Here is a 26,740-nt window from a genome sequence, read left to right on the forward strand (position 1 = left end):
TATTACTTCGGATCATCAAAATAATATCACATGAATGCTTTATGCTTAAATTCAGGTTCAGATAAGAAAGACTATATTTAAATTCTCTGGTAATAAAACAAGGCATCTGACAGGTATCCTTTATTTGTTGCTTTAGCTTTTTCAGTTTTACTGTCCACTAGCATCTTATATGCTTTTCAAGGCTGTAAACTCTTTCAATATCCAAATTAACCGTTTCAATTATTATCAGTCAGTATGAAGCAGCATATATTTAATCTTTAATAGATTGACCTTATGTTATGTAGGTCCAATCTAAAATACAGCTTACTGTATATGCAATACCATGATAAAAGAATTTCAATAACACGATCAAAGAAATGCAGATATAATTAACTTTCTTGACGTGTCCCACTGATGAAAATCTGAAGGAATTGTACAGATCATCCGGCAGACAAGTCCTACTGAAGATGCAGCAATTAAACATATTACATATATTATATTTTAAATTATTTAAGATCTCCTGGGCATTAAATTGTATTTAAGTAAATAGGCTACTTAAACACATATCTGCATGCTGACATGTTATCCATATCTTAAATTCGATAGTGTGTGATATTTGCTTCTTATTGTACGTTTGAGTTTGGCTTTTCTGGGTTGTCGACGTGATACGTATAAACTGCTCTGAAACCAGTTTTGCTGTTTAGCAGGGGAAGCTGCGTATACATCGAGTTAACAAACTGTGTTTCAACAACATGGATAATGGCGACATCTGCTGGTTACAACAGGGGTCGCAGACATTTTTATCGTAAATTCAAATTCAAGTGTTAAAGTCGGTTTCTTACTATCTTTCGAAAGCAACTTATACGATCTCTTTGTAGCCTACTTGTCTTTGTGGCAACGAAGATGATCGTTTCGTTTTTTTAATTTATCATGTGATCTGCCTTTACCCGTCTCATCACAGCAGACAAACTATTAGACACGATGTTATTGAACGTTTTCTATAACTGTCGTACAGGGCGTTATAAAATCTAAACTTTACCACTGTTAACAAATTCACTGTTTGTAACAGCAAAAACTAAAATAGTGTTCATATATGTAAACGATGTATTTTGGATCGTATGTCAACTCCAGTCCAGTAAGTGGCGACAGTGCAGTTTCAGTTTGATGGTTTTAACGTTACGTCACTGACGCGGGCAAAACTGAAAACGGTAGACCGTAATCTGACTGGATTATGACTGTTGGGCGTTTAGTTAGTTAACCGTATGTCCTATCTGTTGAGATTTTATGATTTCATGTAGAGTAAACGTGTCCTAAACGAACGTCTGTACATCTTTTCTTTCCATAAGGTAAGTTGGCTAGGGAGCTGTCTACCTTCAGAAGACGTTGTTGTTGGACCAGCATGTCTCGACAGACAAACTCGTTAACTTGATTCGTGTAATCCAGCCAGTGGTCCCTCTGACCACTTCTGCTCGCACACGAAAGGACTTATTACACAGGTTTTAGGGCTTAGGGACAATTGGGTGACGTTAAGTTACGTATATTTGCTAGTTAATATTTCGTTTTCTGCTGGCTTTATAGCGTTAGCTTGCTGCCGTAGCAATATCAGGAATGTTAAAAAGCTTGCTAGATAACGAGTGTTACTGAAAACAACAACTTATTTAGCTAACAAACGTTATTTAAGTAATTGCAAACATTTCACCCCTATAGATAACTAGATGGGCACAAATATATACCTTGCTACCATGTTGCAATTATTTTGCTACATATTAACTAAGATTAGCCGGTCACGAGCTCACCGAACACTGAGATTGGTGAGCGAGGCGCGCACACGTAACGGGCTCGTTCGCGCGTCGCTGCAAGTCAGGGTCGTGATGCTCAATGTTGAACTTTGTGGCAGCCGTGCACTGTGCAGCCCTACTCAAGTTTGTGACTAGCGTACTTGTAATACTTTTCCATAGGCCTGATCTCTTGTCCCCTGTAGATAACGATTATAGTTCAAAACCTTAACCAACATCTTAAAACATTTGTAATTACTCCAGTCATAAATGGGCAATGTCAAAGCGTAATTTTCATTTCTAGAACTCACAGGTTTAGTATGAATTGCGCGGAAGCAAGGTTTGCTCACCTGTTACAGCCCATTCGTGACCTCACAAAAAACTGGGATGTTGATCTGGCATCCCAACTTGGAGAGTATCTAGAAGAGGTGAGTTCATAAGAACTATTAATCAACTGAACATAGTTTCTTCAAGTGAAAAGACCTTACATCTTTACTTTAGTACACGAGGCCAATGTTGATATTTAAAAACTTTGCATGGAAAGTGTTTACACTGCATGAATGATGCATGAAGCATTATTGAATGTATCCAATAATATACAAAGGCAGTGATTTGTACTGAGCTCATATGGTAGTGTATACAAGTAACCTGTTATGGCCTCATATGCATATGTAATAGCCTAAATAAATCACAACTAAGCCATCAGACTGTACCTGGGTGAGGGATTTGAATTTAGCATAGATCTGTTAAGACACTTTTGTGCCATTGTGTGTCTTATGCAGCTGGATCAAATGACCATTTCATTTGATGGAGGGAAGACAACGATGAATTTTGCTGAAGCAGCTCTCTTAATTCAAGGCTCCACATGCATATATGGCAGAAAGGTGAGCTTCATCTTGACCTAAAATGACTTAATATGTCAAATTTGAAGGTTTAATTTAGGTGTCATTAGCTTTCTCAAACCACAGAATACTTTAAGTATATGGGTCATTCTACAGAAATGTCCACTTTTGTGTCCCTAGACTTTAAAGGGCTGTTGCATTTTAAAAGCCCTCAAATTTAGGGATTTATTTACATTTTAAGGCAAAACAACATATTTGAACAAATATACTTTTTGAACCACTTATGAGTCAGTTTTTCTTTTCAACCACTTTAGTGTTTTTCCAAGTATGCCCAAAAATGCCTGTCCTCGCTGTCATGCTTGGAAACTAAGGGCTTTATTTCTTAATGAAAAACATATACTTTATTAACTCAACTGCAGTTATGTGTCCATAAATGTCCAATATATCACACAAAATATTTAAAAATACAATATTGCAAATAAATATAATAAAATACATAATAAATGTGTACCTCCCCTATATTCATGTCACTGGTGTTAGCTTATGACAAAAGACTATTATTTTAATATACAAAGCCATGCTGATGACATCACAGGAAGTCATTTTGTTTCGGCTCTGAAGATTAATGAAAACAGACACATTGTAAGTTCAATGTCATTTTTCATTTTTTATAAATTTTATCATCTACCCTAAGATTTCCTTCGAAGCTTCAGTGCAAGTCACTGGTATGCCCTACTTTAATCTTTGGAAAGTGAACATAGAATAATAAAAATGGATTAATTTATACATAATTCAGTGAGTAGTTCATGACTGTCAACATGTGGTGTGATTCCCTGTGGCAGCTATTTTGTAAAATAGGTTTGTTATGACAGTTGTCACTGGTGTTACCGTCACTGGTGTTACAATCCTGATGGGTAACAGTACATGAAATCTTCAAATAAATGTACAAAAAAGGCAAAAAGCCATTTAGGTGTACCTTATGTATGTTATAGCCAATTAGTACAGTAATAATGTAGTATAATTTAAAATCCTAAAAAACGAAATTTATGTAGGAAAAATTTCCACCTGTCAAAAGTGGACATTTTTGTAGACCCATATATACTTTGGGGATTATTTATTAAAAACTAATTTCTGTCTTATACTAGTCTTAGTCTATGTCCAAAAATGAGTTTTTACTTGTGTGTTTTAACTTCACCTGAACAATCATGTAACTTGAAGGTGGAATTGCTACATAGTTTGGTGTTCCAGACTTTGGACTGCATCTCAAACAAAACCAGAAGGTAATTGGACCCAAATTTGTATTAGCTGAGGAGGTGCTCTTTGGGCCGCAAGATCCTCAAAAGTATTTGTCCCTACAGGCGTGACAAACAAGGCTCCGACCATGCAGACGGCCCTGCGCCACTCGGCGAAAGGGACGACCTTGAGGTACGAACAAACAAAAGGTCACCTGTAGTCACGCAATGGGTCCTGAGGTCTGGAGTAATTACTGCATGGTGCTTAGTGCAGTTCTGGTTCCAATAAGGTACAACAGAGAACTTAATTTACTCTGCCCTCATGGAGATAATGATGGTTTATTCTGCCCTCATGGAGATAATGATGATAATGAGAGAGTTTACTGTGCCCTCGTGGAGATAATGAGAGAGTTTACTGTGCCCTCGTGGAGATAATGAGGGAGTTTACTGTGCCCTCATGGAGATAATGAGGGAGTTTACTGTGCCCTCATGGCGTTAATGAGGGAGTTTACTGTGCCCTCATGGCGTTAATGAGGGAGATTACTCTGCCCACAAGGATATAATGAGGGAGTTTACTCTGCCCACAAGGATATAATGATGGAGTTTACTCTACCCACAAGGATATAATGAGGGTGTTTACTCTACCCACAAGGATATAATGAGGGAGTTTACTCTGCCCACAAGGAGATAATGAGGGAGTTTACTCTGCCCACAAGGAGATAATGAGGGAGTTTACTCTGCCCACAAGGAGATAATGAGGGAGTTTACTCTGCCCACAAGGATATAATGAGGGAGTTTACTCTGCCCACAAGGATATAATGAGGGAGTTTACTCTGCCCACAAGGATATAATGAGGGCGTTTACTCTACCCACAAGGAGATAATGAGGGCGTTTACTCTACCCACAAGGAGATAATGAGGGAGTTTACTCTGCCCACAAGGAGATAATGAGGGAGTTTACTCTGCCCACAAGGAGATAATGAGGGAGATTACTCTGCCCACAAGGAGATAATGAGGGAGTTTATTCTGCCCTCATGGTGATAATGAGGGAGTTTACTCTGCCCACAAGGAGATAATGAGGGAGTTTGCTCTGCCCTTATGCAGTTAATGTGAGTTTACTCTGCCCTTACGCAGTTTGATTTGATGGAAGAGGAACCGAGCACTCAGAATTTGGATATGAAGAGTGATGTAGCTGAGGTAGGTGTTCTCCTGTGTCAACCAGATGGTTTCACTGCTGACAGAACCTCTTTTATAGTCCATGTGGTTGTATAATTTTAGAATTGTTTGCCTGTCCTCACAGGCTGCATTGTAAACTTGCTTTGAAAAGTAAAAGTGAAAAAAATTATTTAGGTAATTTGTGCTGGCCTTCATAACTAAACATGATTATTTAAATTCTTGAAGTATCTCTTTGGCTTTGCTCTGAGATTAGGCAGAAATAGTTTTTTTTTTGTGTGCTGTGATTATAACTTTTGTTTTATAAGCTTACGCATATGATGTCTGTAGCTGTAAATGTGGGAGTGCGTATGCAGTTTTGTAACATAAGTGCATTGTTCATATCATAATTGTTTTCCTTCAGCCAGTGAAGATTGTGCGACTTCCTCCTGAATCTCTGATAGCAGCTGAGGCACAAGAGAAGCAGAAATATCCGCTCCTCAGGTAAGCACTACAGCCAGCAACCAGACAAGCACAAACAGAATCCTCTCTCATACTGTGTCCTGGAAGTAGAAGAGTATTATTTTACCTTCTGCATGAGTAACACTAGAAGTCACAAAGAATGGGCAAGAATGAACAGCGAGAAGATTTCAATTTGTGCTTTCATGCTTAATTAGTACTGCAGACAGGAAAAGACTCAAAGCGTCAAGTGTCGTTCACATCTTTGGAAAAGTGTGTTTATGTTTCTTTCAGTCTGAAGGGAGAGGTCCTGGGCAGCTGTAAAGATTTCCGGATCAATAACTTCACCCTGGATGCTCTGGGCATTATTCGCTTGGGACTCAATTCCTTCACGAAAGAGGCTCCAGGTAATGGACAGGAAACCCACAACACACAGATTCACACAATGTAATGTAAGTTCCAATGCCCCGATGTGTCTCCAACATTGCTCTGTGCTGTACAAGAGTTTGGAAGTCTTCTCTTGAATTCTGAGCGTTGTACAGAACCGTTTGTGTTTTAGCTTTGTATACAGGGGACATGATGGAGGTTCTTGATGGTGGTGCAGCTGATAGTCATGAGAATGATGATGTTGATGATGGAGTTGGTGGTGTTGAGGAGCTCCCTCCCCTTATGGACAATGATGATATGGAGCCTGAAGAGCATGTTGAAAGACTCCAGGTACCAGAAAATTCAGTATACCAACATAATTGATGCCTACAGGAATTGTTTTAATATTCTTATTTATGCATATTGATAAACCTATATCGTTTGTTAGTTAGATTTCTAAATAGCAGGATATAAGATTGACTTCTAACCCCTATGTAGGTATCAAGATAGTCATGTTGATGAAGCATGTTTTGTTGTAATGATAAAATAGAAATGTTCAAAAGGCTTTTTGTGCTCATTTGCATGTAATTTCATGAAGCAGTTTATAAGCATTGGAACATCCTTTATATTCTTTAACCTCTATAGGCCACCAGTGAGAAGCGAATGCTGAGGCAGAGACCCGTCATGCAGCCAGTTGCTGAAGAGCCAAAGCAACTCCAGGTAGGGAGGCATGCAGCTGTGTGTCCTCCACAGAAACAAAATGGCTGATACTCTGACAGCAATGGCTGAAACAAAAGGTCTGAATTGGGTAGCTGCAGAAGATGGTTATCGCTAATGTACTATGTCATGTTTAAGGCTTGTAAGAGATTGTTTGATTATGGTTAGGCAGAGATTATATGCAGCATGTGATTGGTTAGGTGTAACTATATGGACAGGTTTTATATGCATCTTTTGTCAATTAAAAACTACTGTTATAGTAGTAGTATAACGGATACATTTTAATGTCTCAGGAGACTGTGGATCCTTGGAAATGGCTTGATCCATATGAAAACATGGGGGAGGATAAACCTCTGAAAACAGGTGAGAGCTAAAAGTTGCCACTCTCACCAGTGTTCCTCTCACAAATATCTATAGACATTAGTCGTGTGTCTTTGATGCGATATACAGTGAAGAAAATAAGTATTTGAACACTCTTTCACTTTGCAAGTTCTCTCACTTAGAAATCATGGAGGGGTCTGAAATTTTCATCTTAGGTGCATGTCTACTGTGAGAGACATAATCTAAAAAAAAATCAGAAATCACAATGTATGATTTTAAATTTTATTTATGTTCAAATACTTATTGTCTTCACTGTATGCTCAACATCCATGTTAGTAGAAACATCTTTCTGCCATAGGTTGCAGGCCACTTGTAACTCTAGGTACGCTGTATCTCATTAGCATACCCAGGACTGCAGAGCGCCCGTCATTTCAAATCAAATCAAATTTTATTTATATAGCGCTTTTTACAACAGTTGTTGTCACAAAGCAGATTTACAAGTGTCAGAGTCCAAGCCTCCAGTGAGCAAGACAAGGGCGACAGGGGCAAGGAAAAATTTCCTAAGAGGATGAGGAAGAAACCTTGAGAGGAACCATTTGACTGCCATTTGATCATTTGACCGCTTTAACTACCTCCCACTAGTGTTCTGTTGGTTTCACCTACTTCAAGCCTCCCTACACTGTAAAAAAAAAGAAAATCCTAAAAAATGGTCAAATGACTGGCAGCAACGGCTGCCAAACAAAAACTTTTATTTTAAAGTAAATAACCAATAATATCATTCCACTATCTCGGAGCCAGGACAGATCTTGAAGGTTGTTTTCCATGAGACTTTAAGCATTTGGCGTTTTAAGCCAAGCTGTACTTGAGGTTCAAAGTACTCGAGGTTTGAATGGGGCTTTGACCATGGTCATCATGTGGGTAGGGGTTGGTCCATTTTTGGCTTTCCAGGCAAGCATCGAGGTTTTAGATCTGATGTATGCAGCTACTGGAAGGCAGTAAAGAGAATGCAGCACTGGAGTGACATGTGAACTTGGGGAGATTGAAGACCAGTCGTGCTGCTGCATTCTGGATCAGTTGTAGAGGTCTGATGACCCATAGAGAAAGATCCATAAGTAAGCAGTTGCAGTAGTCCAGCTTTGAGATGATGAGAGACTGTACAAGCACCTGGGTAGCTTCCTGTGAAAGAAAGGGTCGTGTTCTCCGTATGTTGCAGTGAAGGAATCTGCAGGATCTGGTCATTGGCCACTCAGAGAAGTGACAAGCAGAAGTCTGCCTATTAAAAAGTTGCAGTCAAAATCCAAAGTTAGCTGCTGCTAATTTTGTGCCAATAACATTACAAATATTATAATTCGTATGAGCTGAAATATTTACCATGATTTGGAATAAATGATAAATCTTTGAATCATTTTTTACTTAAATTCATCATTTAGGTTAGATTCTGAGTCTTTGCAGGTAGAAAATTTATTGAAATTACTAATCAAAGTTTATACTTGGAAAACAATTTATGTCTAGGGGCACAAGTGTGCAGGTTAACAAAGCTCTTTTTCAAAGAGAAAAAAATTTGATACGCTCACCTTATCTGAGTCCCTTTGAAAACCTACAGAGCTTTGTTAAGCTTATACATCTGGACATCAGTTTTCATCCAAGAATGAAAACTGCAAAGCCATTTCAAAAAGGGATCAGACTTCTCTGTTATGTTGAATCATGACAATGACATCTGTGAATTAGCACTTAATCTTGGAAAACACATATAAACAGTGAAGAGGGATTCAGGAGGTGGCAGATCCCGAAGATCCAGTGTAGTGGTGCAGCAGGGAGAGTCACTCACCTCAAAATAATGGCCAAATTGATTTGTAATGTGATCTGCTGCTCCTGCTCTGTTCTGTGCTGCTCCTGCTGTTCTGTGCTGCTCCTGCTCTGTTCTGTGCTGCTCCTGCTCTGTTCTGTGCTGCTCCTGCTCTGTTCTGTGTTGCGCTCTAGCTCTGTACAATAAACAAAATGTAGGCCAAACTTAGTGCATATTATTTTTTGCTTTACATATTTAACATAGCAGGGTTAAAATGCAATGGACAAAATCTTCACAATGATCCCAATTATGGTGTTTTTATTTTTTACACAAACTATACCTGGTCTCCTTCACCCTTTCTTTCTTCAGTGCAGATCTGCATTAGCTTAACTGAGAAGTGGTCCAGCTGCAACATGAATTTTAATTGCATAGGATTTTCTCCATTAATCTGGAAAGGTTTTGACAAAAAATACTGCAATTTAAAGTCTATTCATATTCATTACATATTGTTAAGCTTATACATCGAGTCAAGTCAGAAGGACAAGAATGAGGCATGACACCAACGTTAGCGAAATTTTATTTTATAAGCAACATGCTAAGACCATAAACAAGTGCCGAATACACTGATTCTAAGCGGAAAAGGGAGGGGGAACACTAACGCACATACGACACGCATTCAGGGAAACAGGGGGAACTCTCCGCGGGGTCTGCTGGGAGGCCTGTAGACTCCACCCTTCAACGCTGCCCGTTGGCGGACGGTACAATATTCAGCCACCGCAAAACGTGAGAGGTGGCTTTTTTTAAAACCCCATTAATGTCTGACACCCAAAATCCAGATCCAGAGTGCTAAAAATTATAGAAATGATGTCAACTACAAAATGCGACATCAGTGGCCTATGGAGAAAGCTGAACTGTTAAGCACATTTATTTGTACATCATTTAATGTGACTATTAATCATTAGCGATAGAATAGTGAGCGACGTTCCTAGCAAATTAGACTTAACGTTACCTCAGAAAAATGCTCAACTATTTCAAGGTTCACCTCACCTTGAAACCAATTCAAAATGAGACAGAGACTGAATTTGAGTAACTATCTGTGTTGCTAGATTTAGTTATGTTAGCTAAATTTCAATGAACTTTATAACAAAGACTTGATTTACTGCATAGAGCATTATTTAACCCATTATGTATTTAACAGGGACCGAATTAAAGTATTTTAATTAGGGGTGGGCATAGATAAATTTTTTTAATCTAGATTAATCTCACTGAAATCTTGAAATTAATCTAGATTAATCTATATTAAAATGGCTCATATGCGTGCTACCCAAGTAATGACTAAAAGTCAGTTTTTGAGATAGGGTTTCTTAATACAGAGGGTGCATTAGACCAGGGGCTCATCTCCTGTTTCCAAAATGCATCAATGACTGCTTGAGGAAGCTGTTCTACTTTGATACTTGAAGAAAAAAAACGTGCTCAATAAAATGGAGGCTACTCGTGTTCAACGGTTTATTCAGTTAAACATGAATTTGTAAGCCTACATACTGTACATTAAATAACATGTTTATTCAGCTAAACATGATATTTGAAATGTAAGCCAACATTTAGTACATTTAACCTCACGGACGTAATTTTCAAAAGTCAGTTTTGGTCCTCTGTAGTTTTAACGGTTAAAAAGAAATATTTAAATAGCGAAGAATCTAGCGCTAGGACCATGCAGAAAACGACCGCTCCGAGCTCCGCTCCGGTAACACTTTACGTTCCTAAACATGAATTTTCCATGAAGCAAACCTGGCGACTTCGTGGCTGCGTCCATGTAAAAACACGTACGATTTGTAATTCACAGGTTTAAAAACTCGTTCTCGCCCCTACTGTGCAATTTGGTTAGGAATACAGCCGAGCTAAACTATCAAGTTGAAAGTCATCATAGTTTGCATACCCATTTTGACCCAGTTCTCAACCCAACTTTAAGAATAGATTAACGGCGATAATTTTTATATCGCCCGATAAGAGTATCAAATTAACGACCGCCGTTAACGGCCCACCACTAATTTTAATGCATCGGAAAATATTGGATATTAATATTTTATTGTTTACATCTTTATCAAATGAAATGTGTTTTTAGACTGGGCTAACTAGCTAGTTAACTAGCTATTGTTGGCTTACATAAATTAAGGACGTTTTCTTACCTGATGTCACCAATAATGCTTCACTTAAATTTTCTTCCTCTGTGCCCTGTTTCCATCTTATTTTGTATAATCATCCAACGATAATCTGCTCAAAATTATAATTTGGCAGGCAGATGTAAAATAATCCATGTAGCTAGCTAGCCACCATAGCTCGTAGGCTGACCGAACGTAATGTCCATCGTCGGTTGTAGTGACATCCTCCACACACTTGCTGATGTACCCAAGCACAGCAAATGAGTATTCCTCCAGATCCAGCTCTCCTTCATTCTCAGCAGCCTCCCTGAAGACCTGCCAGTCTGTGCAGCTGAAGCAATCCTGCAGCACAGTGCCTGCGTCGCTGGGCCACACAGTGATGGTCTTCTGTGTGAGTCTGGAGTGTCACAGCGGGGTGTGGTAAGCAGGGACGAGAATAATGGAGATGTGGTCGGAGAGGCCTAGGTGGGGGCGGGGCACAGCTCTGTATGCGTCTCTCTGGCTGGTGTAGAGCCAGTCGAGAGTATTGTTCCCTCTCGTTGTGACATTCACATGCTGGTGAAACCCTGGTAGATTGTCGGTCAGGTTAAAGTCCCCAGCCACCACGTAAAACGCCTCCGGATGCATGTGCTGAAGTGAGCTGATGTTGTCGTGTAGCTCTTTCAGTGCGTTGTTAGTATTAGCATCTGGCGCTATGTATACAGCAACGAAACACCGCCGTGAACTCTCGAGGCAGATAATGTGGCTGACACTTTACAATGAGCTGTTCTGTTGCTTCAGAACAAATACTGTTTGTAAACACACAGTTTGTGCACCAACCTTTGTTTATGTAGGGGCATGGGGCAGTCATGGCCTGGTGGTAGGTACCGTATTTTACGGACTATAAGGCGCACCGTATTATAAGGCGCAGTCTGAATTACGGGGTCTATTTCTGTATTTGACACACATATAAGGCGCACCATACTATAAGGTGCAATCTCAATTACGGACTGTAATTTTCTGTACGGTACTTACCGGTATTCTGTACGGAACTGTATTATAAAGCACATGTTAAAACATACGGTCTACAAGAAAAGTAAAGGACGCGAAATGGTGATTTTTAATTGAAGTTTATTCTACTACTTGACAACACAACTCACTCTTCTCCCACAAATCCATTAGGACAAAGTCCTCATCTTCTGTGTTAAAATTAAAAAGCTGTGCAATTTCACAAACGAGCACTCCGGGTTCCCTCTCATCAATGTCTGAGTCAGTCTTGTCGCCAGACGGCTGTTCAGCAATGATGCCGGCTTTCACGAAAGCTCGGACAACAGTTACAGCAGAAACCTTAGCCCAGGCATCCACAATCCATTCACAGACAGTGGCGTAACTCGCCCACCGTTGCCTCCCAGTTTTCGTAAACATGTGTTCTCCGTCTATCATCCATTGCTCCCACGTCGCTCGCAACTTTACTTTAAACGCCCTGTTTACGCCAATGTCCAGCGGTTGGAGTTCTTTGGTTAATCCTCCCAGAATGACGGCAAGCTCCGAATTAATTTTCTTCACTTGGCTTTTAACGTTGTCTGTGAGATGAGCGCGCATGGAGTCACAGATCAGCAGGGACCGTGATGTGTGGAAGAAAACCACCCGGACTCTTTACATACACCTCTCTCAGCCACTCTCCCATTTTCTCCTCGTCCATCCAGCCCTTTTGGTTAGCCTTAACTCTGACTCTGGCTGGAAACTTTTCTTTTGGCAGCGTCTTCCTCTTGAAAATGACCATAGGCGGTAGTTTCTGTCCATTACCTTGACAGCAGAGAACAATAGTGAACGCTGACTTCTCATGCCCCGTGGTGCGTATCGATACTGTTCTAGTCCCCTTCTCCACAGTATGGTTCACGAGGATGTCGGAAGTTAGGGGGACCTCGTCCATGTTGGTGATGTGGCTGGGTTGGATATTTTTCTCAGTAATCCTTTTACTACAGTATGTACGGAAAATGGTCAGCTGTTCTTTATAATCTGGCAGTCACTGTGCCACAGTAGTCCTTGAGCAGAGAGATGACGACGTTTCATAAAACGAAAGCACCAAGAAGGCCCTCCTTGAAAATCCTCTAGCTTCATGTCTTGTGCTATCGTTGTTGCCTTCAGTCAAATAGTGACTGTCGAGACGCTTCTCCCAGCCGCTCTTTGTTCAGAGATCCATTGTTCCAGTTGGTCTTCTAACTGTGGCCACCTCGTATTGTTACCACGAAAACTCTGTCTCGACTTCTTTACTTGACTCAGTTCATTTTCATGTTTCCTCCATTTCCGAACCATAGATTCATTTGTACCGAATTGTATCGCAGCTGCTCTATTCCCATTTACAGCTGCATAACTGATAGCCTGTAGCTTGAAGTGTACCTCATAAGTGTGTCTCTTCACTGGTGCCATATCGAGGGTTCTGGAAAAACAAATGTTGTTTTGCAGCATACCTGTTGGTAAGCGTAAGTACTGGTACTCTGTATTACGTAGTGTTCTCTGATTGGTTTACGTGCGGTACGCACGTGGGTTCGATTCCCAGACCTGAGGCCATGACTGAGGTGCCCTTGAGCAAGGCACCTAACCCCAACTGCTCCCCGGGCGCCGGGCTAGGGCTGCCGACCGCTCTGGGCACGTATGATCCACAGCTCCCTAGTAATCACTTGTGTGTGTGTGTGTGTGTGTGTGTGTGTTCTAACTGCACAGATGGGTAAAAAGCAGAGGACAAATTTCGATTGCGGTGAAAATCACAATTGACAAAATATGGCACATTTGTAGAGACAAATGCCACCTCCACATGATTTCCCCGACCACTGGTCACAGTTGCCCAGAAGAGCTGCAGTCCGTCGAGCTGGAAGGCTGAGTCCGACATGCTCTCGTTCAGCCAGGTCCCCGTGAGACAGAACACAGAACAGTCCCTAAACTCCTCTGAGACGCTAATCCTCAGCCCCAGCAGATCCATCTTGTTGTCCAGAGAGCGGACACTGGCCAGGAAAACATGGGATTGGGGGTCTGTTAGCATTAGCCCTAGGGGTGGGAATCGTTTACTATCTCACGATTAGATTCGATTCCGATTTTGGGGGCCACGATTCAATTCAAAATCGATTTTCGATTCAAAAAACGATTTGATTTATAAAAATGTCTGCTTCAGTCTATAAAATCTGCATGATCTACTACAGTCTGCTTTGCAAGACAGAATGACAAATACAGAAAATTAAGTGTATTTCACATTTAATTAACAAAAATTAAGTGCTTTGGTAAAATAAAATGGTTTTTGTTGTTACCAAAATTCTTGAGCTTAATTTTACAAGCTGTCAGCAGAGCCGGCCCTGACCAATGTGGTGCCCTAGGCGAGATTTTGGTTGGTGCCCCCTGCATCATCAATCATTGTGTTGATTGTGTCACTATTAAAGAAACAAATAAAAAGCAAATGACTTAAATATTACCATATAACAAGCAATAAATATAAAGGTGTTGCACAAAAAATATTTTAAAACTATTTTACATAACGTAGTGCAGAGAACAACTTTTAAATATTAATAATAAATAAAAAATAAAAATAAAAAAACAACAACTACCACCAGTGCAAATCAGGGCAATTTGCCTACTGCAACATTATTATTTCAAAAGTGCATTCGCAATGAACAGAGGAGTTAGTATATATTTATTTTAAGCTAAGCTAATCATAGCACCTACTAGGATTGGGCAGTATGATGACAGTGGCGGTTTTCACTAAGATCATACAGAGGGGAAAAAGCCACAATGACGATTGAGTGTTAGTTGTGAGTCAAGCGAGCTGGTTTCAAAGAAAAACACAACAGCTACAGATTGGCAACATTTTGGATTTGTTTCAAATAAAAAGAGGACCATTGGAGCACGCCCCCACAATTTTTATTCGATAATATGATTGGTTGATAAAACTGCCAATCTATAATAAAAGCTCTCAATGTAAAAGGGCCTTTCTTTCTTTTACCTAGAAACAACGGTGTGAAATATTCTGATTGGTTGATTTTTTATTTCACCGCTGAGGTTTTTTTCCAGCACAAGTACGAAAAGTGGATTTGAAAGCCAATTTATAGGAAAAATACAAATTATTGGTGAAGCGTTATTAACATATATTACATATAATAGATAAAGCATCCTTTTTAAGATCAATTAACCTTCAGAGAAGGCGTTGAAGTCCCTGACGATTCACCAATGGTATAGTGTTAATTCACCACATATTACCATTATATTACCTGTTTTTCTGCCTTTTTGAGGTCTTTACAGGGAGATGTCACTCACTCTGCGGTGTACAGAGAAACAGTAACGAGGTGCTCAGAGCGCGCGGGGGAGGGCGGGTTGGCGCGCGGGTGATAGGTGTCGTGTGTTGTTATTATAAGAATTATTAATTTGACTAATATTATTAAACAATGAAATTATGATTATGTGGACTTTGCTTGTTTTCACATTTATTAATTGTTCATTTGTTAAAAAAAAAAAAAAACGCATGCACGCGAGCGCCCCCCTGGACAGCCGGCGCCCCTAGCATTTGCCTATGTCGCCTAATGGAAGGGCCGGCCCTGGCTGTCAGGGCTGGCTCGGATGCAGTTCCCCCAGCCGTTGCTAGGAGCACCAGAGTCAGTCCCAGACTAAACAGGTGTAACTGTACGTTCTCAGCCAGTCTCTGCTTTCTCTGTGATTGCTTATCGTTTAATGGTCTCGCCACCTCTCTCTGTTATGCTTTCTCTTTACTTATTCGAGTATCTATCTCCTGCGTCGCTTCCTGACCCATCTCAAGTTTTCCCAATCCTGTATTTCTTCCTATCCATTTTGCCTTTATTTTTGGGAAGGGTTTTATTTTGCTGCGGCATTTTTTGCCAGTTACTTCTGCTGGTCTCCTTGGTTTCGTTTTCGCGTTGCATTTATCCGCACTGTTTTTTAGTTACTGTTGTTATTTTGCTTCTTTCTCCCATCTCTCTGCGGTGGAGTGTTATTTTTCACGCGTTGTATTTTCGGCGTTGTTTTTTTGTTTCTATTTACTCCATGCCCTCACGGTTTTGCTTTCTATTCTCTTGCGCGTCGAGTCTTCCGTGTTGTTTTGTTTGTTCGTTCTGGGTCGCTGTGCGCGTTTCCCTCTCCCTAATACATTTGACAAGTGTCAAACGTCTTGATCTTGCGAACCGGCACTTGGGGCCACCCTTCTCTATATTATTTCTCACCCTTCTCTATATTATTTCACTTGGGTCCACCCTTCTCTATATTATTTCACTCGGGTCTACCTTTCTCTATATTATTTCTCACCCTTCTCTATATTAACGCTCCCGTGCTCACCGCGTTACACAAGCCTTGCACCCGAGCTACATTGTGTCCAGTTTGGTCTTCCCCGGCATTCGGCAAAAACCAAATGAACCCATATTTTTGCCTTAAATGAAGACCGGACAGGTTGAATATCTCTTTCCTCCATCTGTTTTGAACCTTTTTCGCACACGTGTGTCCCAGAACCTGCTGCGTAAAGTCTCACGTAATTTTGTAATTACGTAATGCTAGACTTCACCACTTAGAATCGATGATTTTGGGACATTTAAAATAGATTCTGAATCGTAGTAAATGAGAATCGATTTTTGATATATGAATTGATTTTTTGGCACACCTCTAATTAGCCCCTAGCCGCGCTAGCACCCCCAAGCATTTGCCCCATTTCTGCTTCAGTTTCCTTTTGGCCTTTGTCCACTGACCTCTGCTCCGCCACGCAGGTGTCCGTAGGAGCCGCAGTCTGCCTAGCAAAGCTCATAGTCTGTGATCCATAGTATTGTTCCATTCTGCCAAGCCATTTTTATCTTGATGAGTTGTGTTCTGCTATATCTTGCACGCTTGGAGCGCGTGAAGTCGGGCTCAGAATCAACATAAAAAACACTAAAGACGGGGTTTTCACTGGGAGCGTGAGAAACCACTGCACTACTGCGCGCCGCCATCTTATGGCATCTGAATTATGTTGTGAATACTGTGATAACAGCCCTGCCCAAGCTTTCAGATTATCTGCTAGTCGCACTCAAAGGTACAGAATATGTAATGCATTTATATAATAACTATTGGCTAATAGCCCTCTGATGATTGGCAAGAAGGCAGGTTCATGTCCTCGGTATAAATATATTTCCTGGTTACAATTCGCAGAATCCTGAATAATAATCTGGAAAATGAATATATTTTGTAAAACCATTTTTATTGTAATCAAATGCATGTTCACTTCTGCATTACTTAAATATCACATACACTGTTTTTGCAAAGGACCGTGTGACTGCTTTAAAAAGTTGCAATTCATGTATGCATGATTATTACTAGTCTTAATAGCACAAATTTAAAAAGTACTTGTAATATTATTTTTCACACACACCACAATTTAGAAGTATAACTAGACTTAAGAATTAGTCATTATATAATGTCTTGCATTTACATAATAAATGTTGGCTAATAGCCCTGTTGGCAAGAAGGTGGAATCATGTCCTTTACTGACATCAAGTGTTAATAGATTGGTACCAATATCACAAATTCTATTATTCTCAATACCAGTTTCGATACCACAATGACGGTAATGTTTCAGGTTACCGTTACTAACTTTTGGACAAAACTTGCTCACCTTGAACTCATTATTTAGCTCTGGTTTAGGGCTGGGCGATATGGGAAAAATCTTATCACAATCTTATTTCACAATCTATCATATTGGTCAATAACGATATAACAACTTTTGTTTCTGGCTAAAAACCTGTCATAATTGAGCTTTGTGGACAGTAGATCATAAATCCCCTTACATACAGTCTCTCATCACTGTGAATGGTGCTGTTCTGAATTCCAACAACTTGGCAGAATCCAGTTCCTCTTGTTTGCACACATATAAAGACGCTACAAATGATATTTGCATGGATTCTGCAGAGGAGTCAGAATTCGGCACAACTGGACTCAATTAGTAAAGCTCTTTAAATATAGCTAGCTAGTTAACTAGCTGTTTAGACAAAAACAAGGCTTAAAAACCTTAAGGCTTAAATACATGAGTAAAGATCAAGTGTAGCTATTTGGATGAAAACTAATGTATACACTATTTCAGGCTTAATTACCTACCTAACTAGCTACATTTAAAGAACTTTACTAATTCAGTCCCGTTATACATAATGAGATACTGTATAACACAACTTTTGCTAGTTAAAAAGCTAAAGTGTTATTCCATTAATCTTACCAGGTTAGGTTTTATCTATTTTGTGGAATCATTTTGAGACATTGCATCATTTATCTAACCCGTGATAACCTCATAAAGCTCATCACTTTATTTCACGTGTAAGCTAAATGCTCTTTAAATGTATCAAACTAGCTAGGTATTTAGACAGAAACTAAGGCTTAAAATCCCATTTAACACAACATAGTTTCTATCTAAATAGCTAGCTAGGGGATTTAATTAATAAAGTTGCTACACTTAGAGCTTTACTAATTAAGTCCCATTCAATGTAATGAGAAAATGTACAGTTGTGATCAAATTTATTCAACCCCCAATGCTGCGAAGGGTTTTATGGAATTCAGTGCACATTTGTAATTGTGTTCATAATGAAATCTTACAAGGACTTGTTAAAGAACTAAATGCAACTAAGATAGCATCAATTTTTTTTGTCATAAAGTATTAAATGGCCTTTTTGTGATTTCTTCATTGACACAATTATTCAACCCCTTTACGACTACCACTCCTAAGAACAGAGGTTCATTCCAGTGTTTTCCATCAGGTATTGAAAACATCTGTGGATGTCAACGAGCAGCAATCAAGCATGATAAGCACCAATTAGGCAGATTTAAAAGGACTGTGATACTCAGCTCCTTCTAGACATCTACTGGTGTGTTTCCAAGCATGGTGAAGGCAAGAGAATGGTCCCAGAAGACAAGAGAAGAGGTTATTGCTCTTCACAAGAATGGCAATGGATATAAAAAGATTGCGAAGTTGTTAAATATTCCAAGAGACACTATCGGAAGTATCATTCGCAAGTTCAAGTTAAAGGGCACAGTGGAAACGTTACCTAGTCGTGGCAGAAAGAAGATCCTGACCGCGACTGCTGTGCGCTACCTGAAGCGTAATGTGGAGAAAAATCCCCGCGTGACTGCTAAGGAACTGAAAAAAGACCTGTCAGATGTGGGCACTGAAGTTTCAGCTCAGACAATAAGGCGCGCACTGCATAACGAAGACCTCCATGCCAGAACGCCCAGACGCACCCCCTTGCTGACTCCAAAGAACAAGAAAAGTCGACTGCAGTATGCCAAAAGTCATGTGGACAAGCCACAAAGGTTTTGGGACAGTGTACTGTGGTCAGATGAAACTAAATTAGAACTGTTTGGGACAATGGACCAGCGCTATGTTTGGAGAAGGAAGAACCAGGCTTATGAACAAAAGATCACCTTGCCTACTGTGAAGCATGGCGGGGGGTCAATTATGCTTTGGGGCTGTTTTGCTTCTAATGGTACAGGAAAGCCTCAACGTGTGCAGGGTACCATGAATTCCCTTCAGTACCAGGAGATCTTGGAGGAAAATGTGATGGAGTCAGTCACAAACCTGCGGCTTGGGAGACGTTGGACCTTCCAACAGGACAATGATCCGAAGCACACATCCAAGTCCACTAGAGCATGGTTGAACATGAAAGGCTGGAACATTCTAGAGTGGCCATCGCAATCACCAGACTTAAATCCAATTGAGAACCTCTGGTGGGACCTAAAGAAGGCAGTTGCAGTGCGCAAGCCTAAGAATGTGACTGAACTGGAGGCTTTTGCCCATGAAGAATGGGCTAAGATACCCATAGGTCGCTGCAAGACACTTGTGTCAAGCTATGCTTCACGCTTGAAAGCTGTTATAACTGGAAAAGGATGTTGTACTAAGTACTAAAAAATAATGTCACTAGGGGGTTGAATAAAACTGATAATGATGTGAGCACAGTAAAGACATTTGTGGTTATTCCATCATAAATATTATGTTATGTTTGTCTAATTTATAAGTGCCTCTTTGATATAATTGTAAATAAGATGACTGAAATGATCAAAATCAATGTCAAACTGGCCAAAACACTTTATTTCAGTGGGGGTTGAATAAATTTGATCACAACTGTATCTCAACTGTTGTTGATGGCTAAAAACCCTGCATCAAAGAATTCACCCAACGAAGGTTTTTGAATTCTATTGCCCAAGCTTATCATCGTCATCATGGAAAAATGTATCGCGAAACAAATCGATATCGTGTTATCACCCAGCACTACTCTGGGTGTACCTTTTGATGTGCTAAATACATTTGTGGTGTTTCCTCCTTTAGTGTTTTCAGACACCTTTTGCACAATGGCTTTGAACTCCATTTTACCCTGGATGTCTAACTCAAACATTTGCCATTAACTAGACAATTAGTTGCAGTGCACTTTCTCCTGTTTTTGTTGACGCCATTCCTCGGGTTTGTTGTGATGCCATTCCTCGGGTTTGTGGTGGTGTTGGTGGTGTTTTAGCGTTCTTGGCTTATTAGCATGTAGGCTTATTATACTGCCCTTGTGTGGTCTAGGAGATCGGTGAAACCTTTGATACCACAGGAAAAAAAGAATCATATCGTTTTCAGAATTTTGGTATTGACTTGGCACCGAAGTATCGGTTCTTGTGACACCTGACATCTGCAAAGCTGCAGTGATTGTGGTCCATCATCTAATAATTCATCTGCATTGGTGCAGAGATTGTCCTGTTGAGAGATGAACAGGGGATAGAGTCTGGTTGCTGATAAATCACCAGTCAGTGTAGGTGTAAGATGGGTGTTTGTAATAAAGTAGCTGGTGAGTGTGCAGTACTCTGTCCAGTGTCCAGTTTGAGTAGGTTTTTTCACCTTTTTTTTGGTTCTCCCTAGGGAAATGCTGCAATGTGCCGGCTGGCCTGGAGGAGTCCGGCAAGCGAAAGAGGAAAGGTCCTTCCAAACTACAGGATTTCTGGGGCTGGTGCACCAGTGCTTGTAAGTTTGTGTGTGTTCAGTCTGTGTTTATTCAGACAGTACCTGTAAAGAAACAGATGAACATATAGTAAGGTTGAAAACCAACTCAAATAACAGAACAGATCAGCTCTACAAACTCTGCTGAGCACCTGCTGGACAGTTAATGTAGCGTTTAATGTGATATAATGTTCCCAATTTTCACTTCTTTTAGATGAGAGCAGTGAGCGCAAGCTTAAGAACGGACCATTTCATCCAGGTAACCTTCATGTCTAAGGTGTCAGGCATGACTGCTGTCCGTAGGCGGCATTATCATTAACAAATGCGTTTTCTATTGTAGAATTCAATTATATCTACCTGAGCAAGATGAGCCAGCAGCTGAAGGCGCGCAAGAGGGTTCTAAGGAAAACGGTGCAGTGGTTCATAGTTCCATTTTTCTATATACATCAAAAAACTAATACAAACTGTCTTGCTGACTGGAGTTATTTTGTTGTGTGAGCTGTACAAGAACTCGAGAAACTGGATGACAGAACTGCTAAGCTCAGAAACTGCTATACCAGGGATAGGCAACTTCCATGATAAAGAGGGCCAAAATTTTTTCAGCACTATTATTGGAGGGCCACATGACCACGCACTTCAAATAATTGGATATGATAGACACTACAAATTATTCTCAATAAGAACACATTTTAAATGAATTCAGATCTGTATGTTTATTGCACCAACATACATCTATTTTCTGCATATAAATGCATTAACATGTCCTTAATAAGCAACAAAGACAAAACATTTGCTTAATAAAAAAGTGCAAAAAGGAATTTGAACTCCTTCATATTTACATTTATGGCATTTGGCAGACGCCCTTATCCAGTGCGACTTACATTTTTATCTCATTTTTATACAAGTGAGCAATTGATGGTTAAGGGCCTTGCTTAGGGGCACCTCAGTCATAGCCTCGGGTCTGGGAATCGAACCCACGACCCTCCGGTCACAAGACCAGTTCCCTAATCACCAGGCCATGACTGTCCTTCATATCAAAGAACTGTAACACGTAGCGTGCTGCGGAGCGAGGAGGCGGACACAAACACTGAGAAGAGCGAGATTTAATAAGGGGAATTCCATAGGCGAAGTCGTTTGTACAGGCACGGGTCAAAACGGGACAGCCGTCCAAGTGGTCAACAGGACAGGCAGGAGTCGTAACAGGAGAGCCATTCACAACGGAGAAACACACCGGAGACGGAAAATACCAGAACAGCGATGACAGATAATCCACAAAACGGAACAAACCACAAATAACCGACAACGGGCGAAACACAGAGATACAAGTACACAGGACTAAACTAGACACAACTGAACACAATGACGACACGGGCGTGGCAGAGAGAGAAAAACCAGGGCAACAGACACGCAGGGTAGGATAACCGGGCAAGGAACAACACTGACACGGGAGAGGGGGGCGTAGCCCAATGTGACAAGAACAAAAAAGTCCTGCTCTATCGTTTTTTTTTTCTTTTAATTATTAAATTATTATTGATCTATTTGCGGGCTGCACTGAGTGAGGCCGCGGGCCGCCAGTTGCCCATCCCTGTGCTATACCATATGGTCTGAAGTCTACTGTTTTAAACATGTCAGTAAATACAGTGGATGCAAACTGGTAAACCTGGCAGAGCACTGATGCTGGGAACAGACTGTTGTAGCAGAACTTGAAACACTAAGTCTTGGTGCAATCATTGTGTCAAAGTGTGACCTCGGCTGAAGTACGTCCTTGCATTTGCAGGCTTCTAACTTGCCATGTGTTTTTGTTTTAGGGTGTGTGCATTTCTGATGAGGTGCTAAAAAGAACTTACTTGGAACCAGAGAAACAAGAGGTGGCCCGACATCCAGACATGGATGGTAAGTGATACAAGAACATATACATGTATGCTTAAACACAGAAAACCCTATCAGACAGCTTAGATCTAAGCGAGATCAAACCTCAACCTGCAGTGTGAAAAATAAAAAAACTCAGATGTTGAATCAACAGAATCTAATAGTTCTGCAGTGCAGTCCAGTAGTTCTGCAGTGCAGTCTAAGTCTAGACTTGATCTGTGTCTAGCAGTAGCGAACCGTGACCATTAAAACTGGGCATCGCCACAGCGGGCGGAAAGTATCATTCAGTTAAGCCCGCCCACTAAGAGGGAAGATATGGTCAATTTTAGTGTTGCGCTGAATTATAACTGCCTGGCCCTCTGTAAATGAACAGAGGGACCACCAATCACCAACATTCTGCGGAGGCATCACAGTCCTGATAGGGGGAGACACAAGCTCACAGGCTTCCACTTAACCCCTCACGTTCCAACACAGATTGAATAGACACGGTTGAATAATTTATTTGCTTATATTTTTGTAATTGTTTAAATGTTGATTGTCAAACTCTAAATAAATAAAATAAAATTCGATAATTATATATATTATATTTATATATTTATGTTTTAATAATATTTTAGGCCCTCTGAGAGGGCGTAGAGGGCCCTGACGGTTCCCCACTGGTGTCTAGGGAACAGATCCTATTACTCCACTGTAAAGCAGTTTCATTTTATTGTCCCTGAAGATGGACTGTAAGTCTTGGAGTTGTTTCATGTTTTATATATATTTGTTTAATCCAGGGGAGGATTACTCGGATCATGAAAATGAAAACTTGATTGAAGAAAACTTGTCGGGTGACGTTTTTGGTGAACAGGACCCCATTTTTACTGGTAAATTGTTATTTTAAACAATACCATCTAAGCTCTAAGCAGAGATACATGTTCTAAGCACAGACATGTGGCGTGTCATGTTGTTCTCCCCCTCTCAGATTCACAAATGGGCCGGATCAGTTACGAGGACTTGGTCAAGAAGAGCGTGGTATGGCTGGCACCTCCAACCCTCCAGCTCACCCTTGCATCCTCTAGTGAGGGTGACTGTCCTCATGTGGTGCAGAACACGACCTGTGTGTTTGAGTGATTGTGAACGCGTTTTCTCTGTAGGAGTTGTTCCTGGCCAACTCACAGAAGTACGCTCAGGAGACAGCTTTGTCTCGACGCGTGAAGGAATGGGAGGACGAGATCAACCCTCTACTCTTGGCTCAGGTAATGATGGACACAGCTGCAGATTGACCTCTCCAGGGGAACACATAGTACCCAGCATACCTGCTGTGGTTTGCACACGGGACGGTCACGGAGCAGAGACCCCTGTACACACTTTCTCTGCTGCTGTTTTATGCATTCATGGTGCAAAATGTTCTATTGCCATAATAGTCTAAATAGTAGTTTGTTAAAACAACCTTTTTGCTGTTTAAGGCTCCAAACTTTGTGACGATGTACAAAATAACTTGTTTTCTTATGTATACAAAATTAAAACAGTTCTGCTTGCAGTATGAGGTTGCTGTTGAACCAATGTAACTCTGCCATGTCCAGGAGGATTGTGTGGCTTTTGACATTCATGACTATGGGGACAGGATTGTCCATGCGCTCAGTAGCATCGGGGCAAAGCGGTCATTTGCTTCACTCGTGAAGGGCATGGAGAACACCGAAGCCTGCAGATACATGCTTGCTTCTCTTCAGCTGGTTAGTACACACACCAGCAATGTTCATGAAATTACACACTTCTTGTTGATGACCACTTACCTAATGTTGGAAAAAATGCCTTTAGATATATACATATATAATTCTAAAAATTAATTCAAAGATGGTAAATGTTTGTAAACTAACAGCCAGTGTCTGCTTCAGGCCAATGACTACACAGTAGAGATTGAAAAGGGAGCTGGGCTTGAGGAAAGCGTAGACACCATGGAGCTGACGTTACTGAGCAAACAGAGAGCACACGAACGGCTGAAGGCCTACAGCACCCCCCCAGAGCATGATCTGCCTTGACTCTCAACCTCTGCTGGACAGCCCACAGCCTTCACTGTGGACCACCAAATGCTCTTCAGGGGCAAATGATTTAAGGACATGGCATCCACATGATCTTCCAGATCAGACGCATTTATTGGGCTTGCTTGCTTGTTTTTTTTGTACACATGTTATGCCATTAGTGGAATACACTATTGGTGTGGTGTAATGTTTAAAAGGGTAATAGTATGTGTGTTAATGTAGTGAAATTATTTTTCATTACAGAAAATACAGAAATGTTACTGACTCATTTATTATGGAAAAATTATAAAACTAAAGTGATAAAGAATCATGTTCCTTAGCAAAAGATCTCTATGGATGACCAATTTAAATACACTCACCGGCGCCATTATTATGTACACCTGTCCAACTGCTCATTAACGCAAATGTCAAATCAGCCAATTACATGGCAGCAACTCGATGCATTTAGGCATGTTGACATGGCCAAGATGATCTGCAGTTCAAACAGCATCAAAATGGGGAAGAAAGGGGATTTAAGTGACTTTGAACATGGCACGGTTGATGACGGGACGGGCTGGTCTGAGTATTTCAGAAACTGCTGATCTCCTGGGATTTTCATGCACAACCATCTCTAGGGTTTACAGAGATGGTCAGAAAAAGAGAAAATATCCAGTGAATGGCAGTTCTGTGGGCGCAAATGCCATGTTCATGCCAGAGGTCAGAGGAGAATGGCCAGACTGGTTCGAGCTGATAGAATGGCGACAGTAACTGAAATAACCAATAAGTGGTTATTTGAACTGAAATAAATAATAAATCATTACAAATGAGGCATGCAGAAGAGCATCACTGAACGCACAACACATCGAACCTTGAGGCGGATGGGCTAGAGCAGCAGAAGACCACACTGGGTGCCACTCCTGTCAGCTAAGAACAAGAAACAGGCTACAATTCGCACAAGCTCACCAAAATTGGACAATAGAAGATTGGAAAAAACGGTGCCTGGTCTGAAGAGTCTGTATTTCTGTTGCGACATTCGGATGGTAGGATCAGAATTTGGCATCAACAACATGAAAGCATGGACCATCCTGCCTTGTATCAATGGTTCAGGCTGAACACTGTGTCAACCTACCTGAGTATTGTTGCTGACTATGTCCATCCCTTTATGACCACAGTGTACCCATCTTCTGATGGCTACTTCCTGCCCAGATAACATAGGGCAGTCATGGCCTGGCGGTTAGGGAACTGGTCTTGTGACCGGAGGGTCGTGGGTTCGATTCCCAGACAGGCCATGACTGAGGTGCCCTTGAGCAAGGCACCTAACCCCAACTGCTCCCCGGGCGCCGGGCTAGGGCTGCCCACCGCTCTGGGTACGTGTGATCCACAGCCCCCTAGTAATCACTAGTGTGTGTGTGTGTGTGTTCTGACTGCACAGATGGGTTAAAAGCGGAGGACAAATTTCGATAAAATAATGTGTAAAAATCACAATTGACAAAATATGGCACATTTCATTTCATGTCATAGAGAGCAAATCATCTCAGACTGGTTTCTTGAACTTCTACAATGAGTTCACTGTACTTGAATGGCCTCCACAGTCACCAGATCTCATTCCAATAGAGCACCTTTGGGATGTCTTGGAATGGGAGATTCACATCATGGATGTGCAGCCGACAAATCTGCAGCAACTGTGTGATGCTATCATGTCAATATGGACCAGACACTCTGAGGAATATTCCAGTTGAATCGATGCCACGAAGGATTAAGGCAGTTCTGAAGGCAAAAGGGGGTCGAACCCGGTACTAGCAAGGTGTACCTAATAAAGTGGCCGTGAGTGTAGAATTACTTATGGAATATATTTTCCTCTTCCACTATTACTCTCTATGCATCTATTGCATTTATTATCCATATTGTTCTCTATATTCTGCTGTTGCAGACACAGGCTGACATTATACCTGCTTTGATGCCAGAGTTCTAGACCACAACAAAATAGTCACCTTGACCTGCTGCTGGTTTCAGAGCATTCCTGTATTTGCTGGCTACTGCCTGCATGCCACTGTATTAATGCTTAACAAACACGTCATGTTTTCATTAATGGGTCTGCCCAAGCAGTTGCTAGTGGACATTAACAGTAT

General features: G+C 40.9%; 1 protein-coding gene across 1 annotated transcript; it reads left to right on the plus strand.

Annotated features, from left to right (window-relative positions):
• Nucleotides 1-1,108: 1,108 nt before the first annotated feature.
• Nucleotides 1,109-26,740, plus strand: ncaph2 (non-SMC condensin II complex, subunit H2). The gene is made up of 20 exons (XM_077006450.1): nt 1,109-1,325; nt 2,059-2,182; nt 2,537-2,638; nt 3,815-3,876; nt 3,955-4,021; nt 4,962-5,024; nt 5,404-5,483; nt 5,733-5,845; nt 5,998-6,155; nt 6,450-6,524; nt 6,815-6,884; nt 20,665-20,766; nt 20,957-21,001; nt 21,083-21,153; nt 22,551-22,635; nt 23,388-23,477; nt 23,576-23,625; nt 23,748-23,849; nt 24,177-24,326; nt 24,489-26,740. The coding sequence occupies exons 2-20, from the start codon at nt 2,075-2,077 to the stop codon at nt 24,630-24,632; spliced, it is 1,737 nt and encodes a 578-aa protein (XP_076862565.1). The 5' UTR covers nt 1,109-1,325; nt 2,059-2,074; the 3' UTR covers nt 24,633-26,740.

Source organism: Brachyhypopomus gauderio, chromosome 5 (genome assembly GCF_052324685.1).
Source record: "Brachyhypopomus gauderio isolate BG-103 chromosome 5, BGAUD_0.2, whole genome shotgun sequence".
Lineage (NCBI taxonomy): Eukaryota > Metazoa > Chordata > Actinopteri > Gymnotiformes > Hypopomidae > Brachyhypopomus > Brachyhypopomus gauderio.

Bases quoted from the DNA above. Each gene is read 5' to 3' on its own strand.
- ncaph2 (XM_077006450.1), top strand. From the start codon at position 2,075: ATGAATTGCGCGGAAGCAAGGTTTGCTCACCTGTTACAGCCCATTCGT. The intron at 5,025-5,403 runs GTAGGTGTTCTC...GTTTTCCTTCAG, and splicing joins TGAAGAGTGATGTAGCTGAG to CCAGTGAAGATTGTGCGACT. The intron at 5,484-5,732 runs GTAAGCACTACA...TGTTTCTTTCAG, and splicing joins CAGAAATATCCGCTCCTCAG to TCTGAAGGGAGAGGTCCTGG.